The sequence below is a fragment of the Orcinus orca genome, chromosome 6, assembly GCF_937001465.1.
Source record: "Orcinus orca chromosome 6, mOrcOrc1.1, whole genome shotgun sequence".
NCBI classification, from domain to species: Eukaryota; Metazoa; Chordata; class Mammalia; order Artiodactyla; family Delphinidae; genus Orcinus; species Orcinus orca.
The window spans coordinates 33,281,513-33,295,530 of NC_064564.1; the positions used below are offsets into that span (position 1 = coordinate 33,281,513).

Consider the following 14,018-nt stretch of genomic DNA (forward strand, 5'->3'; position numbering starts at 1 on the left):
CCGTGCGCCCCGCCCCGCCGTGCGCCCCGCCCCACCGTGCGCCCCGCCCCGCCAGTACGGCCCGCTCCTTACGCCCAGCTTGGGTAAGGACCCGGCCCACCAAAGATTCTGACCCCCACCCTCGCGAACCAAGGGTCCGCGGATGCAGGGCGCGATGGCCGCCCCATCCGTGGCCCCGGTCACGCGGCAGATCAGCGGCCGCGCCGCCCCAGCCGCAGTCCCAGACCCGAGCGGCCCCGAGAGCGGGCAGTCCCTGGCCGCCGCTGTGGCCGACCTGCCGGTGCTGGACGCCTCCGGGAGGCGGGTGCTGTTCGGCGCGCTGTTCCGGGAGCGCCGGGCTGTAGTGGTCTTCGTGCGGGTGAGCGCGGGGTGCGGGACGATCCGGAGCAGGTACCTCACCCGCAGGCTGGGACGGAGGTTGATTCCACGGCCTATGCTGAGGGGTGGTTACATCGAGCCCCTGGACGGGTCCAGGGCCCGAGAGCGGAGCCCGCCGGGCCTGGCCCTTCCCGTGTTCATCCACTAGAAGCTTCCGGAATGCGAACTGCTCCTCTCGCTTCCTTGAACGGGAATGGAAAAGCAGCCCGCCAAGCGAAGGCCATTTTCTCAACGAGCGAAGAGGCCTAGCACAGACTGGGTGCGGCCTAATTTCAATGCATATTTGGGCGCCCCGACACCTCTTTCTACCCGCCTTGGGTGTTGTGTTAATTAGCATCACGCATAATGAAGTACTTGGCCCTTTCTGACCCCGGGGGTGTTAGTTGCTAACTTGTCTTTTTTGCCCATATTGGGATTTCAGCATTTCCTGTGTTACATCTGCAAGGAATATGTAGAAGATCTGGCCAAAATCCCCAAGAGTTTCTTACAAGTAAGTTTCCTGAGAGTGAGCAGCAGCGAGCCCCGCTTCAGGGCGGCCTGGTGAAAATCACCTGCCATTTATAAGGAGTGCAACGGGATGAGGTGCGGAGTGCACCCCCTCTCCAGCGCAGACACTCACAAACCCAGATTCTCACCATCCCACACATCTCTCCAACACCTCCAAAACGGGGAGGCACGCGTTAGAAGTCTATTTCTGGCCTGTTCATTATTGCCTGGTTATAAACATACTAACCATAATAATAATTTTGATGTTACCTAATAACCTGTCTGTTCTCAAATGTTGATTGATAATGACCAAAAACAGAAATGCTAAAAATATTTCCTTCCCTTTATTTTTGTAATAAAGATACTCCAAATAGTTGTTCGTTATAGGAAAATACTAATATATCTTAAAGGTGAAAATTTGTATTGTTAATGGAATGCATGTTCCACATTGGTCTGACAACCACATACAGGTGTGTTTCTTCAGGCATATAGAGGTTTGTCCCCAGCTGAGCTTTTGAGTGAACGCATTGGGTAGATTTTGTAAAACTAAGATCTATTTTCAGCAGACCTTATCAATTGAGATGTGAAAGAATAAAATTGTCTGATTAAATAACCCTACTTTAATAGTTTATTCTTGTTTAATGTATGCCTTTGGGGGAAGTGTAGAGAACTACTGACTATATTGTTTTGAAATTCTTACTTAGCAAAAGAATTATCTGAATTAATTGAACATTTTAGCATACATCTCTTTGCTTTGACTCACACAATTTTGCTCTTTATACCATTCTTCTAGAAGCCTATAGGTGGCATTAGAATGGAACAAAAGAGTTGGATTAGGGGAAGTTGTATGAAACATGTGATTTCCAATAATATGTACATGTCTTTTTTCTCTCCTAAAGGAAGCAAATGTCACTCTTATAGTGATTGGACAGTCATCCTACCATCATATTGAGGTAAATATATAGCAAATTGAGACTCTTAACAGGTTAAATCTCTTTCAGACGTAAAAATTATATTATTTGAATCACTAAATGTAGGCTAAATTTGCTAAAATTAAGTCAGATTATCACTATTTTTCTCCCATTTCTTTTTATTAAAATTCCAACTATATTCTTTTTTCAGCCTTTCTGTAAACTGACTGGGTATTCTCATGAAATCTATGTTGATCCTGAGAGAGAAATTTATAAAAGATTGGGAATGAAAAGAGGTGAAGAAATTGCCTCCTCAGGTAAGACATGATATGTCTCAAGTAGAAAACACTAATGGTGTATTTCACATTTCACATATGCATATATATGCGTAGGGGAACAAATGGTAAATTCATAAATCAGCCTGCTTTTTATGATTCTAGTAAGTGATCCAGATTCATGAGACTCTAAAAGATTCATTTCCTATATGTAATGACATGGAAGGCTGTTGGCGAAGTACTAAATGAATGAAAAATGCAAGTTGCAGAGCAGTGTTTTTAGTATGATTCCATTTTTGTAAAAATAAAAACCGTTTTCATAAAGATCTATACTATATATGTGTGAAATGAAAAATGTTTTAAAAGATATTGCAATGATTACCCCAAGGCATGGGAATGAGAAAAATGGCTTTTGAATTTTTTACAAGTACATTTTACTTTTGTAATTACAAGAAAAATAACATTGCTTAAGTTAATATATTTTCATACCTCAACACCATGGCTTTGAATGCTCTATGTTCTTTAATTAGATGAAATCTTAGTTTTCATTTAAAGCCCAGCTCAAAGGGGCTCTTAATAGCTCTTCACGCAGAAGCAATTGCTTCCTTCATTGTATTTTAATAGCACCTTGTACTCGATTATATACTCTGTAATTGCACTTAAGGTGGTGGGTAGTATAGTTAGTTGAAAAGTTTGATGTTTTATTCATCTTTATATGGTCCATATTCCCTGCCCTTACACAATTCTTTACAATTAAGTGTATAATAAGCTTTAGGTGAACTATTTATGTATATTTTAGGTAGAAAGACCTTGGCTTCTGAAATACCAAATAAGAGAACTCAACTTGAACTCAAATCACTTATTCTCAACAAATGCTGAGAATGACACCCATGGCACCCACTGTGTTGGATGTTCCTGGGAGGACTGTGATAAAAGACACAGCCCCTGCCAACCCAATGCTCATAATCTACTCTGGGAGACAGAAGCAAACAGTCAACTATATTACAGGTTAGGGCTCATAAAAGAGGAGAGCATGTACTGGCAATACCTATAATGCAGAAATGCCTATAACACCAGAAATGCACAGGGAGAGAAGAATCTGGGAAGGCTTCTTAGAGGCGGTGTTGTCTAAGCTCATTCTTTAAGGAGTTACCTGGGTGAAGTGAGGCTGGGAATGGTGCAGCTGACAGAAAGTAGCACGCACAAAAGCACACAGGTATGAAAAAATGTGACTGTTGGAGAAGTGCAGTTCCCTGTGTCTGGCCAGAGTCTAGGAGCCAGTTGGGGGATTGTGTGAGCCAGGGGACTGAGTCTGGGAACATGCCAAGGAGTTTGGATTTGTTCTGGAGGCAGTGGGGGAGTCATAAAAGAATTATATTTGAGTGGAGAAGTGATACAGTCTTGTTGCCAGGTGGAGGAGCAATTGGAATGTTCCAAACGGGAGTCGTTGATATTCTTGGCAAGTTTTTAGTAATAGTCTAGAAAGAAATGACACGGCCTGAAGTAGGGATGCAGAGGGACAGATCACAGAGCTACTTATGAGGTAGAGTTGACAGGATCCCTTTACTGAAGTTTTTAAAGAAAGCAACCTAAACTTTATTAAAACCAATGATGAGGTAGCATAAATACAGAATTTGCTCTTTTTTTCCCCTCTCTTTTTAGTATAGGAAATTGCAACAGTACAGATTGTGAACCTTTGTCTTTGGTAGACTGTCTTCCTGTGCTATAGCAGAGTCTCAGCATGTGTAAGGTCTGTTTGTCATTTAGCCACCTTAGATATAAACTGTGGGTTTCACTTTAGTAACACCTCACCATCCATTGCCTCAATAAAGATGTGGAATTGCAAAGAAAACAGTTGCTTGTGATTATAAGAGAGAGTATATTTAAATCATTTAAACTCCTTCGATCTGTGTTAAAGTACTGTATTTCCAAACAGAAAACATTAGGTTCTCACAAAATAATTTTTTAAAGTTCCTGCCTGAAAAAGCACAGATCTCAGAATCAGTTTCAGAATAATCCTACTTGAAAATTATGACACTGAAAATAAAATATAATAATTTAAAGTTAATGGGACAGTTTATAAAGACAAAGTGGAAGAAAATAAAGCCACTAAATTCAAGGGAGTAATGGGTTTACCCAGTATTTCATTTTGCCTTACCATAAGCCAATTTATGGTGTTAAATCTACAATGATTACTGTAGACAGCACATAAGCACCATGCAGAAAACATGCCTCTTATAATACTTACTTAATCTAATGTTTCAAGTTAAAATTCTGGTCTTGAGTCCAAGAATCAAACTAAGCGAAAAAAATGAAAAACAAGAGTTTTACACATAACTAAATTCGTACTAGCAAAATTAGATTGTGCTTTACAGCAAAGACTGTGAAATTCTAGGTTGTGAAATCTTCTTCAATTGAATTTCTAAAATTTCAGAAGTTAAATGACCCTTCTTCAGACATGAGGAGATAGTTTGGATTTAGGAACATCTATTTTAAGTGTAAAATCCTAAAAAGCAGTAAACTTTAGTCCTTTACCCATGTCTCTAAGCTAATGAGCCTGTATTTGTTTCTTGGTGAGATGAATGTCCATCCTAATATAAACATGAAAGAAATAGAAAAGTTGGAGAGATGAAGGAAATAATAGGTATCTGGAAATATTAAGAAATCGGGCAGGTCAAAGGCAGCATAATCATCAAAATAAAAAGCAAAAAGCACTAGTAGGAACCGACTGCAGGGTTGAGGGTTGAGCTCTGTGCTGTGACCCGGCAGGAGAAGATGAAGGGGACTGGTAACTGCTGTACACTGGTGGACATGCACCCGGAGGGGCAGACGGTGGGTAAGAGGACCTGGGCCATGGTGTCTTGCTGCTCAACCAGTCATTCTCTGGCCTCAGAACTGGTGGAGTCCAAAATTTAAAAAAACGAAAAAGACATAAAAAGCAGGGATAGGAAAAAGATAAGTTACAAGAAAGGTAGAGACTGAGCTTCTTTACTCAAAGGGAGTGGAGGACTTCCCCGGTCGCGCAGTGGTTAAGAATCCGCCTGCCAATGCAGGGGACGCAGGTTCGAGCCCTTGTCCGGGAAGATCCCACATGCCGCGGAGCAGCTAAGCCCATGCGCCACAAATACTGAGCCTGTGCTCTAGAGGCCATGAGCCACAACTTCTGAAACCATGTGCTGCAACTACTGAAGCAACAAGAGAAGCCACTGCAATGAGAAGCCCGTGCACCACAACAAAGAGTAGCCCCCACTAGCAGCAACTAGAGAGAGCCTGCGCGCAGCAACAAAGACCCAACCCAGCCAAAAATAAATAAATAAATAAATATTAAATTACTTTTAAAAGAAAAGGGGGTGGGGGAGTGGAAGTGAAGTATCAGTTACTGTGAGAAAGGAAATAGAAAAACTGACAGCCAAGCAAAGATGGAGTGGTAGCTATAGTTGCTATTGTTACAGCTAAACCGCAAAGTCTCAGTAGCATAACGTGGGAGAAGGTTCTTTTTCTTTCACATTTCAAGAAGGGTATATCTATTGCGTGCTTGTCCAAGCAGCAATTCGGGGACACAGTAGGAAAGACTCAGGCCCTTTCTATCTTGTGGCTCTGCCATTGTCAATCCAGACTTCGAAGGATGTAGAAGAAACACGGAGAATCACTCCCTGAGAGGTTTTTAAGAGGTGCCCTGGAAGTGGCACACATCATTTTACTCATTGGTTAGAGTGTAGTCACATAGCCGTACCAAACTCCAGGAAATGTTTAGCTGTGGTCCCAGAAAGAGGAAACGGGTTTTGACAAGCGTATAACAGTCTGTGCCACAATGTCTCCTGAAGAGGAATGTAGTTATCTATTAGTTGGTAAGAGACTAAAGAAAACACAAATGGGGAATTAAAAAGGAAAGCACTACCAGTTTGACAAGTCTGTAGCTGACATTTTTCTGTGGGAGAAAATGATCTGGGTCTGTCATCAGTTCTTCCTTTAAAGCAGTAGTTCTCAACTGGGAACAATTTTGACTCCTTCCCCCAGGGGACATTTGGCATTGTCTGGAGACATTTTCAGTTGTCACAGCTTGGCGAATGGTGGCTGCTACGGCATCTAGCAGGTACAGAGAGCAAGGATGGTGGTAATCACCCCACATTGCACAGGACAAAGAATTATCTGGTCTAAAACATCAGTAGTGAAAGGCTGAGAACTGTTCTTTGAAGGAAGAAAAAAAGACAAGTCAAAAGTAAGATGACACATAAGAAAGAGACTGTTTTCTAGAAATACTAACATTATCTTAATATCTAATCAAATATAAAATGACAACTTCTAAAGACAATTCCTAATATTTCAGGACAGAGCCCCCATATAAAATCAAATATACTCTCAGGAAGCATTCGGAGCCTGTGGCGGGCAGTGACTGGCCCTCTTTTTGATTTTCAAGGAGATCCAGCTCAGCAAGGTGGAACACTCATTTTAGGTCCAGGTAAGCATCAAAGCCCAGCTTCAGCAGTACACTTTTCGTGCTTTTTAGAAGTCCAAAGGCCATCCACTTTCTTCATAAAATAGCCACCATGTAAAGACGGGCAACTGGACATGCTAACAGTCAGGGTGCTGTGCTTTCATAGGGGTCATCGTTTGTTTTCAAATGCTCCTGTGTATTTTTGATGTTTGTTTACTGGATGTAATGTGGCCATGATTCTCTACCTGAGTGATTCCAGGTATTTGGGATAGAAGAAATCAGCAGTGGTTTGGTGACTTCTATGTGGCTATAACACTCTTTAAAAATTTCAGTGGAGGTGAACATTTTCAAATGGGAGAAGACCATCAAGAACTTTTTTTTATCAATAGAAGAATCAAATCTAGTTATTTATATCTAACAAAACTAGCAGACTTGCCCTATGTCAGAAAGCAAGTCAAGGGGAATTCCCTGGCAGTCCAGTGGTTCGGACTCAGTGCTTCCACTGCAGGGGGCGTGGGTTTGATCGTGGTCAAGGAATTAAGGTCCTGCATGCTGAGCAGCATGGTCAAAAAAAAAGGAAGCAAGTCAATCCCAGGGGCAGCTTATTCAGCAACAGTTACTCTAAGCTGCATCCTTTAAATAGCTTTCTTTTTTTATTATTTAATTTTTATTCTATATTGGAGTATAGTTGATTTACAATGTTGTGTTAGTTTCAGGTGTACAGCAAAGTGATTCAATTATACTTATAGGTATATCCATTCTTTTTCAGATTCTTTTCCCATATAGGTTATTACAGAATATTGAGTAGCGTTCCCTGTGCTATACAGTAGGTCCTTGTTGATTATCTATTTTATATATAGTAGTGTGTATATGTTAATCCCAAACTCCTAATTTATCCCTCCCCCCCCACCTTTCCCCTTTGGTAAGTTTGTTTTTGAAGTCTGTGAGTCTGTTTCTGTTTTGTAAATAAGTTCATCTGTATATTTTTTAGATTCCACATATAAGTAATATCATATGATATATGTCTTTCTTTGTCTGACTTACTTCATTTAGTATGATAATTCCTAGGTCCATCCATGTAGCTGCAAATGGCATTATTTCATTCATTTTTGTGGCTGAGTAATATCCCATTGTATAAATGTACCACATCTTCTTTATCCATTCATCTGTCCATGGACATTTAGGTTGCTTCCATGTCCTGGCTATTGTAAATAGTTCTGTAATGAACATTGGGGTGCATGTATCTTTTTGAATTATGGATTTCTCTGGATATATGAACAGCGGTGGGATTGCTGGATCATAAGGTGGTTCTGTATTTAGTTTTTTAAGGAACCTCCGTACTGTTCTCCATAGTGGTTGTACCAATTTACATTTCCACCAACAGTGTAGGAGGGTTCCCTTTTCTCCACACCCTCTCCAGCATTTATTGTTTGTAGGCTTTTTGATGATGGCCATTCTGACTGGTGTGAGGTGATAACTTCATTGTAGTTTTGATTTGTATTTCTCTAATGATTAGTGATGTTGAGCATCTTTTTGTGTGCTTTTTGGCCATCTGTATGTCTTGTTTGGAGAAATGTCTATTTAGATCTTCTGCCCATTTTTTTATTGGGTTGTTTTTTTGATATCGAGCTGCATGAGCTGTTTGTATATTTTGGAGATTAATCCCTTGTGGGTTGCTTTGTTTGGACATATTTTCTCCCTTTCTGTGGGTTGTCTTTTCATTTTGTTTATGGCTTCCTTTGCTGTGCAAAATCTTTTAAGTTTAATTAGGTCCCATTAGTTTATTTTTATTTTCACTACTCTAGGAGGTGGATTCAAAAGATATTGCTGTGATTTATGTCAAAGAATGTTCTGCCTGTGTTTTCCTCTAGGAGTTTTATAGTATCCAGTCTTACATTTAGGTCTTTAATCCATTTTGAGTTTACTTTTGTATATGGTGTTAGAAAATGTTTTAATTTCATTCTTTTATATGTGGCTGTCCATTTTTCCCAGCACCCCTTATTGAAGAAACTGCCTTTTCTCCATTGTATATTCTTGCCTCCTTTGTGGTAGATTAATTGACCATAGGTGCATGGGTTTATTTCTGGGCTGTCTACCCTGTTCCATTGATCTATAAATAGTTTTATTGATTAATTTGTACCACCTGAAATTCCTTTGGCTTCCCTCTACAAAATGGTTGGGCATTGGATCTCTACCATGTTCAAGTATTGCAGTCAGGAACAAACACCCAAAAAGCCTGGATCACTGTGCTGTAAACTGATTTTTCTTGGTTCTTCTTCATGTTTAAAACTGTTCATATTAGTGAGTGTAGCTTCTACAGGTTATAAAATTAACATTTACTTTAATAAATTCCAGATGTCTATAAGGAAGTCTTTAGAAGGAGGATTTTGACCAACTATCATAACTTTTTTGGTTTTTTACAGCTGGAACACTATAGCTAGCTAAAATCTTTCATTTTATTTAATCTCCCTTTCCCTCTCTCTTATGAATTTACACTAGTTAGACTAGTCAAAAAAAAAAAAAAATCAAAGTAAACAGAACACAGACTATAAATTACGACTATTTGGGCTTCCCTGGTGGCGCAGTGGTTGAGAGTCCGCCTGCCAATGCAGGGGACGCGGGTTCGTGCCCCGGTCCGGGAGGATCCCACATGCCGCGGAGCGGCTGGGCCCATGGGCCATGGCCGCTGAGCCTGCGCGTCCGGAGCCTGTGCTCCGCAACGGGAGAGGCCACAGCAGTGGGAGGCCCGCGTACCGCAAAAAAAAAAAAAAATCACAACTATTTTATTTGAGCAGATAAAAGAATTGTGAACATCTAAGTGTATTGTAACTGATTGTCTTAATGCCCTTATTTTTTTCAGCCTCTTTTGGTCTATGGTTATAATGTAGATAGCCTATTAAACCAGTATTTGGGAGTGAATTTTTTAAGGAAGTGATTTATTCTATTATTACATTTAAGAAACAGATGATTTTCCAGCTTGATATTTATGCTAATTCCATATTCTGCCTGTTTGACAGGATATTTTATTTAATTACATTTAATAAAACCTAACAGACGGTTATAATTTAAGAATCTTTCCCCTTGGATCTCATAAAACATTACGTATTAGCCTTATTTAACGATAATTTTTGTCATGCTTTATTACCTTAATTAAAAATTATTATGTCATTATATAGAGAATATTATGTACTCCAGGTAAATAATGTTTTCTTTTGGACTAATTTAAAGTTAAAATGCTTCCTTGATTCTAGTAAGCAATAAATCTAATGAATAGCACTGCATGTCAACCTTTACCTTTTATTCTTATTCTCTTCTAGGTAACAACATCCATTTTATACACTGTGATAGGAATAGGTTGGATCACAAGCCCATCAACTCTGTTTTACAGCTTGTAGGAGTTCAGCACGTGGACTTTACAAGCAGACCTTCAGTTATCCATGTGTGACATTACAGACTCTGTCGCTTTCAAATGGACCTTGGGATATGACCTGAATTGTGGGAATGTAGTATACTTGTGCAGTGCCTAACTTGTTGGCTCTTCCCAGCCTTTGAGGAGTTATGAAACCATAAAGAGACCATGTACCACCAGTTGAATAGCATGCTGAGAGGCATTAGTTGTCAAAAATGTGATATATATTTATAATTTTATAGCTTTTGAAGTTTTATTTTCTATAAAAATTTTTGTAAAAAAATTATTTTATTTTTGTAAAATAAAACTTTAAAAGCTATAAAATTATAAATACCATTCTTTATTTTACATTATGATATATCCATTCAATGAAGGTTTTTTTGGCCATTAAAATCATAAATTCTTTTTTTTTTTTTTGCGGTACGCGGGCCTCTCACTGTCATGGCCTCTCCTGTTGCGGAGCACAGGCCCCGGACGCACAGGCTCAGCGGCCATGGCTCACGGGCCCAGCCGCTCCGCAGCATGTGGGATCTTCCCGGACGGGGGCATGAACCCATGTCGCCTGCACCGGCAGGCGGACTCTCAACCACTGCGCCACCAGGGAAGCCCTAAAATCATAAATTCTTATAAAGAACATATAAGGAGAAAGGGAAGCAACCCAAGACCATTTTATCCATTGAGAAAAGCAGGATCTCAAATTCTGTAAACAGTATAATCACATTTTTGTATGTATATGTTTATATTTTTGTATGCTTAGAAAGAAAGACAGGAAGTAAACACACCAGAGTATCACCAGTTAAGTGTCTCTAGGTGGTAGGATTACAAGTGTTTTTATTTTCTTTTCCATACATTTTTATATTTCCCAACTATTCTATAATGAACATGATTCATTTTTTTGGCAAGGAAAAGGTCTTTAAAGTTATACGAAGAATATATCCCTACGTAGCAAGTTCCACAAAGGTACAATTATATAGGCTGCAGTCCACAAGTTTCTATCCTGATTGCTTTACTCAGAGGAAATACAGCAGATCGAACCTTCACAGAGCCTGTGTTCACAGCATCTTGACCACACACCCACCGTCCATTTCACTAGGATTTTGTTTGGGGCAACAGGGGCGGGGGTTGCTGGTAAAATGAGAAAAATATGTTTTAGATATTTAAGATACGTATAATCAGTATGCTTTCTGAAAGGAAATTTTAAGAATTGTTTAAACTAAAAACCAAAAAAACTGTAATTTAAATGTACACTGTGGTTTGGTTGTATATTCCTGGACAGTTTCTATTTCTCACCTCCAAGTTTCTTTTATTTAGTAGACTATTGTCATCTTTTATTTTTCTGGAATCATAATATGTTTTGTTGGAAGAGTCCCAGGAATTCTGGTGAAAAGTACAGCAAGGGCTTCCCTGGTGGCACAGTGGTTGAGGGTCCGCCTGCCGATGCAGGGGACACGGGTTCGTGCCCCGGTCCGGGAGGATCCCACGTGCCGCAGAGCGGCTGGGCCCATGAGCCATGGCCTCTAAGCCTGCACGTCCGGAGCCTGTGCTCCACAACGGGAGAGGCCACAGCAGTGAGAGGCCTGCGTACCGCAAAAAAAAAAAAAAATACAGCAAAATTAAAGTATTTGTAATTATTAGCAAGTATAATACTGCTTTGAACTTATACAAGCATATGGAGTCATACACAAAATATAAATTTAAAGTGTCCAAAAATTTGAATCTATTTTCATGTGTATATAAATGGAAAATCATGTTTTTAATCAATAAAAATGAGTTATCTTATAAAAGTTAAAATTAAGGTACTTTGTGCTATTTTTTATAGTAAGGAGACTGGTGGCCCAGATCCTTCTACTGATTTTAGACTTAAAACTGCTGAATCATAGCTTACACAAAATTTATATATTTCCATTTATAATATACATTATAAAAATGTACACCACATTTTTTAAGATACATAAATGTTCTTTATGTAGTTTCATGGAGGAACAGTTACATAAATACAGTGCAGTAGTAAATTGCCTACCCGAACAAACATTTAATATAAAAATTACTTATAATAGGTGCTGTGAAACATATAAACATACTCCATATCCAATAATGTACTGGACGCAAAATTTTGAAAAACCTTTTGGTGATAAATATGTAGAAGTGCTGGATAAAAAAATAATAACATCTAACAGTTTTGTGGTGCTAATTATTTGCCAGGTACTATTCCAAGTGCTTTACATACATTAGCTCTGTGGAATTCATATTACTATCATCATTATCATTGTCAACTCCATTCTACAGAACACAAACAACCTCTTTTTTTTAAGTTGAATTTACAAGAAAGTAAGGAAACTCCACAAGGGCCAAACAGAAGCAGAAACCAGGCTGTTGACCATGTGTTGAAGCCATGGGCTGCCCTGAGGGCTGTCCCCCTCCCAGGAGTTAGAGAAGGCTGTTCCTTGGCCAACTCAAAGGCCTTACACTGTAGAGTTAAAAGTAAGGCCACTAAAGCACTACCTGAGACCTGGAACTTCTGAGGGCTATGACTGTAAGAATGGGCTGCAGTCAAATCCATCTATAGACCAAGGAGCCCTGTGAGGAAATATGTTGTAAAGTTTCTGCAATGAACCTTTGTGGCAAAAAGAATTTCAGTAAAATGAAAGTTCATGTTTAATTTAAAAATTAAAAAAAAATTCATTTATTTTTGTTTCTCAAGGAGATTGATAACTAATAGCCTGCATAAAATGTTTGTTCGTGTTGCCATCTACCATGGGGGTGGGGTGCAAAGTGATAACACTGACCACATGAAAACTGGAAGACAAACTTTCTAAAGAAGCAACAACATCTACTTCAAGGTTAAGAGTTATTTTAAGAAGAGTGTTCCAGAAGATGATTTAAGACATGGAGTTGCAGAAGGTACACTTACACATCATTCTGTGAAGAACGATTTTTCATTTAGATCAGAGTTCTTTTAAATTAATTTCACTTATGTTCAATTCCAAGTTTTCTTGTGCACATTTAAAAAGTGAAGTGGTAGCTCTTCATGTACTGGCTCTGTTAGCAGAAAACTCCGAAAACAGTTTCAGGATGCCAGTTTTAAATCAGTATTATCAGATGCTTCAAGTAGAAAATCAGGTAAACTCATTCCTTAAAAAGGAGCTTAAAAAAAAGATTCTTTTTTTTTTTTAAATCCAGTTTACAAAATCAAGGCAAAACTTTCAGAAGATGAAATATCTGACAGTATGGTGTGTGCTACTGTAAATTCAGTTTAAAAATTCAACGCTGAAGAAAAACTGATTTGTTTTTGTGGTGACAATATGAGCATAGATTTGTATGAATATATATTTTGATAAAAGTAATGTTCATACTATATTAAGAAACCTATGGGGCAGATGTGTTTTGGAATGTGCTGTGGTGCACGCATAATTCATAATTAGGTCCAAACAAGCTGTCAATCAAAACAGAGATTATAGTTGTTAAAATTTACCAATTAAAAATTTTTTATTGTGGTAAAATATATATGACATAAAATTTACCGTTATAAGCATTATTTATTGTAAAGTATACATAACATAAAGTTTACCATTTTAACATTTTTAAGTGTACAGTTCAGTGGCATTAGGCATATTCATATTGTTATGCAAGCGTCACTCCTATCCATCTCTAGAATTTTGTTATCTAATACTGAAACTCTGTACCCATTAAACAATAACTCCCCATTTGCCCATCCCCCAGCCCCTGGTAACCACTGTTCTAATTTCTGTCTCTATAAATTTGACTGTTCTAGGTACCTCATGTAAGTGGATCGTACAATATATACCCTTTTATGTCCGGCTTATTTCACTAAGCATAATATCCTCAAGGTTCATCCATGTTATAGCATGTATCAGAATTTTATTACTTTTTAAGGCTGGGTGTTCTTGGGGGTGTGTGAGTGTGTGTATCACATTTTGCTTATCCATTCATCTGGATAGTTGGGTTATTTCTACATTTTGGCTATTGTGAATAATGTTGCTATCAACATTGGTGTACAAATAACTGTTTGAGTCCATGCTTTCAATTCTTTTGTGTATATTCCCACAGCGGAATACCCACAAGTGGGCATTCTGTTTGTTTTGAAGAACTGCTGCACTGTTTTC

General features: G+C 38.9%; 1 protein-coding gene across 4 annotated transcripts; it reads left to right on the forward strand.

Moving 5' to 3' along the window:
• The first annotated feature begins 34 nt into the window (after nt 1-34).
• PRXL2C (peroxiredoxin like 2C) lies at nt 35-11,685 on the forward strand. 4 transcript variants are annotated; one of them, XM_033411406.2, is made up of 6 exons: nt 35-358; nt 800-868; nt 1,764-1,817; nt 1,987-2,092; nt 6,468-6,509; nt 9,803-11,685. In XM_033411406.2, exons 1-6 carry the CDS (start codon nt 143-145, stop codon nt 9,928-9,930), a joined length of 615 nt encoding a protein of 204 aa, XP_033267297.1. In that variant the 5' UTR covers nt 35-142; the 3' UTR covers nt 9,931-11,685. The 4 variants fall into 4 exon arrangements, with proteins under 4 accessions (XP_033267297.1, XP_033267299.1, XP_049567491.1 ...); XM_049711534.1 differs by lacking the exon at nt 9,803-11,685 and adding an exon at nt 7,255-8,446 and having other exon boundaries at nt 37-358; nt 6,378-6,509; XM_004283022.3 differs by having other exon boundaries at nt 39-358; nt 6,378-6,509.
• The last annotated feature ends 2,333 nt before the right edge of the window (nt 11,686-14,018 follow it).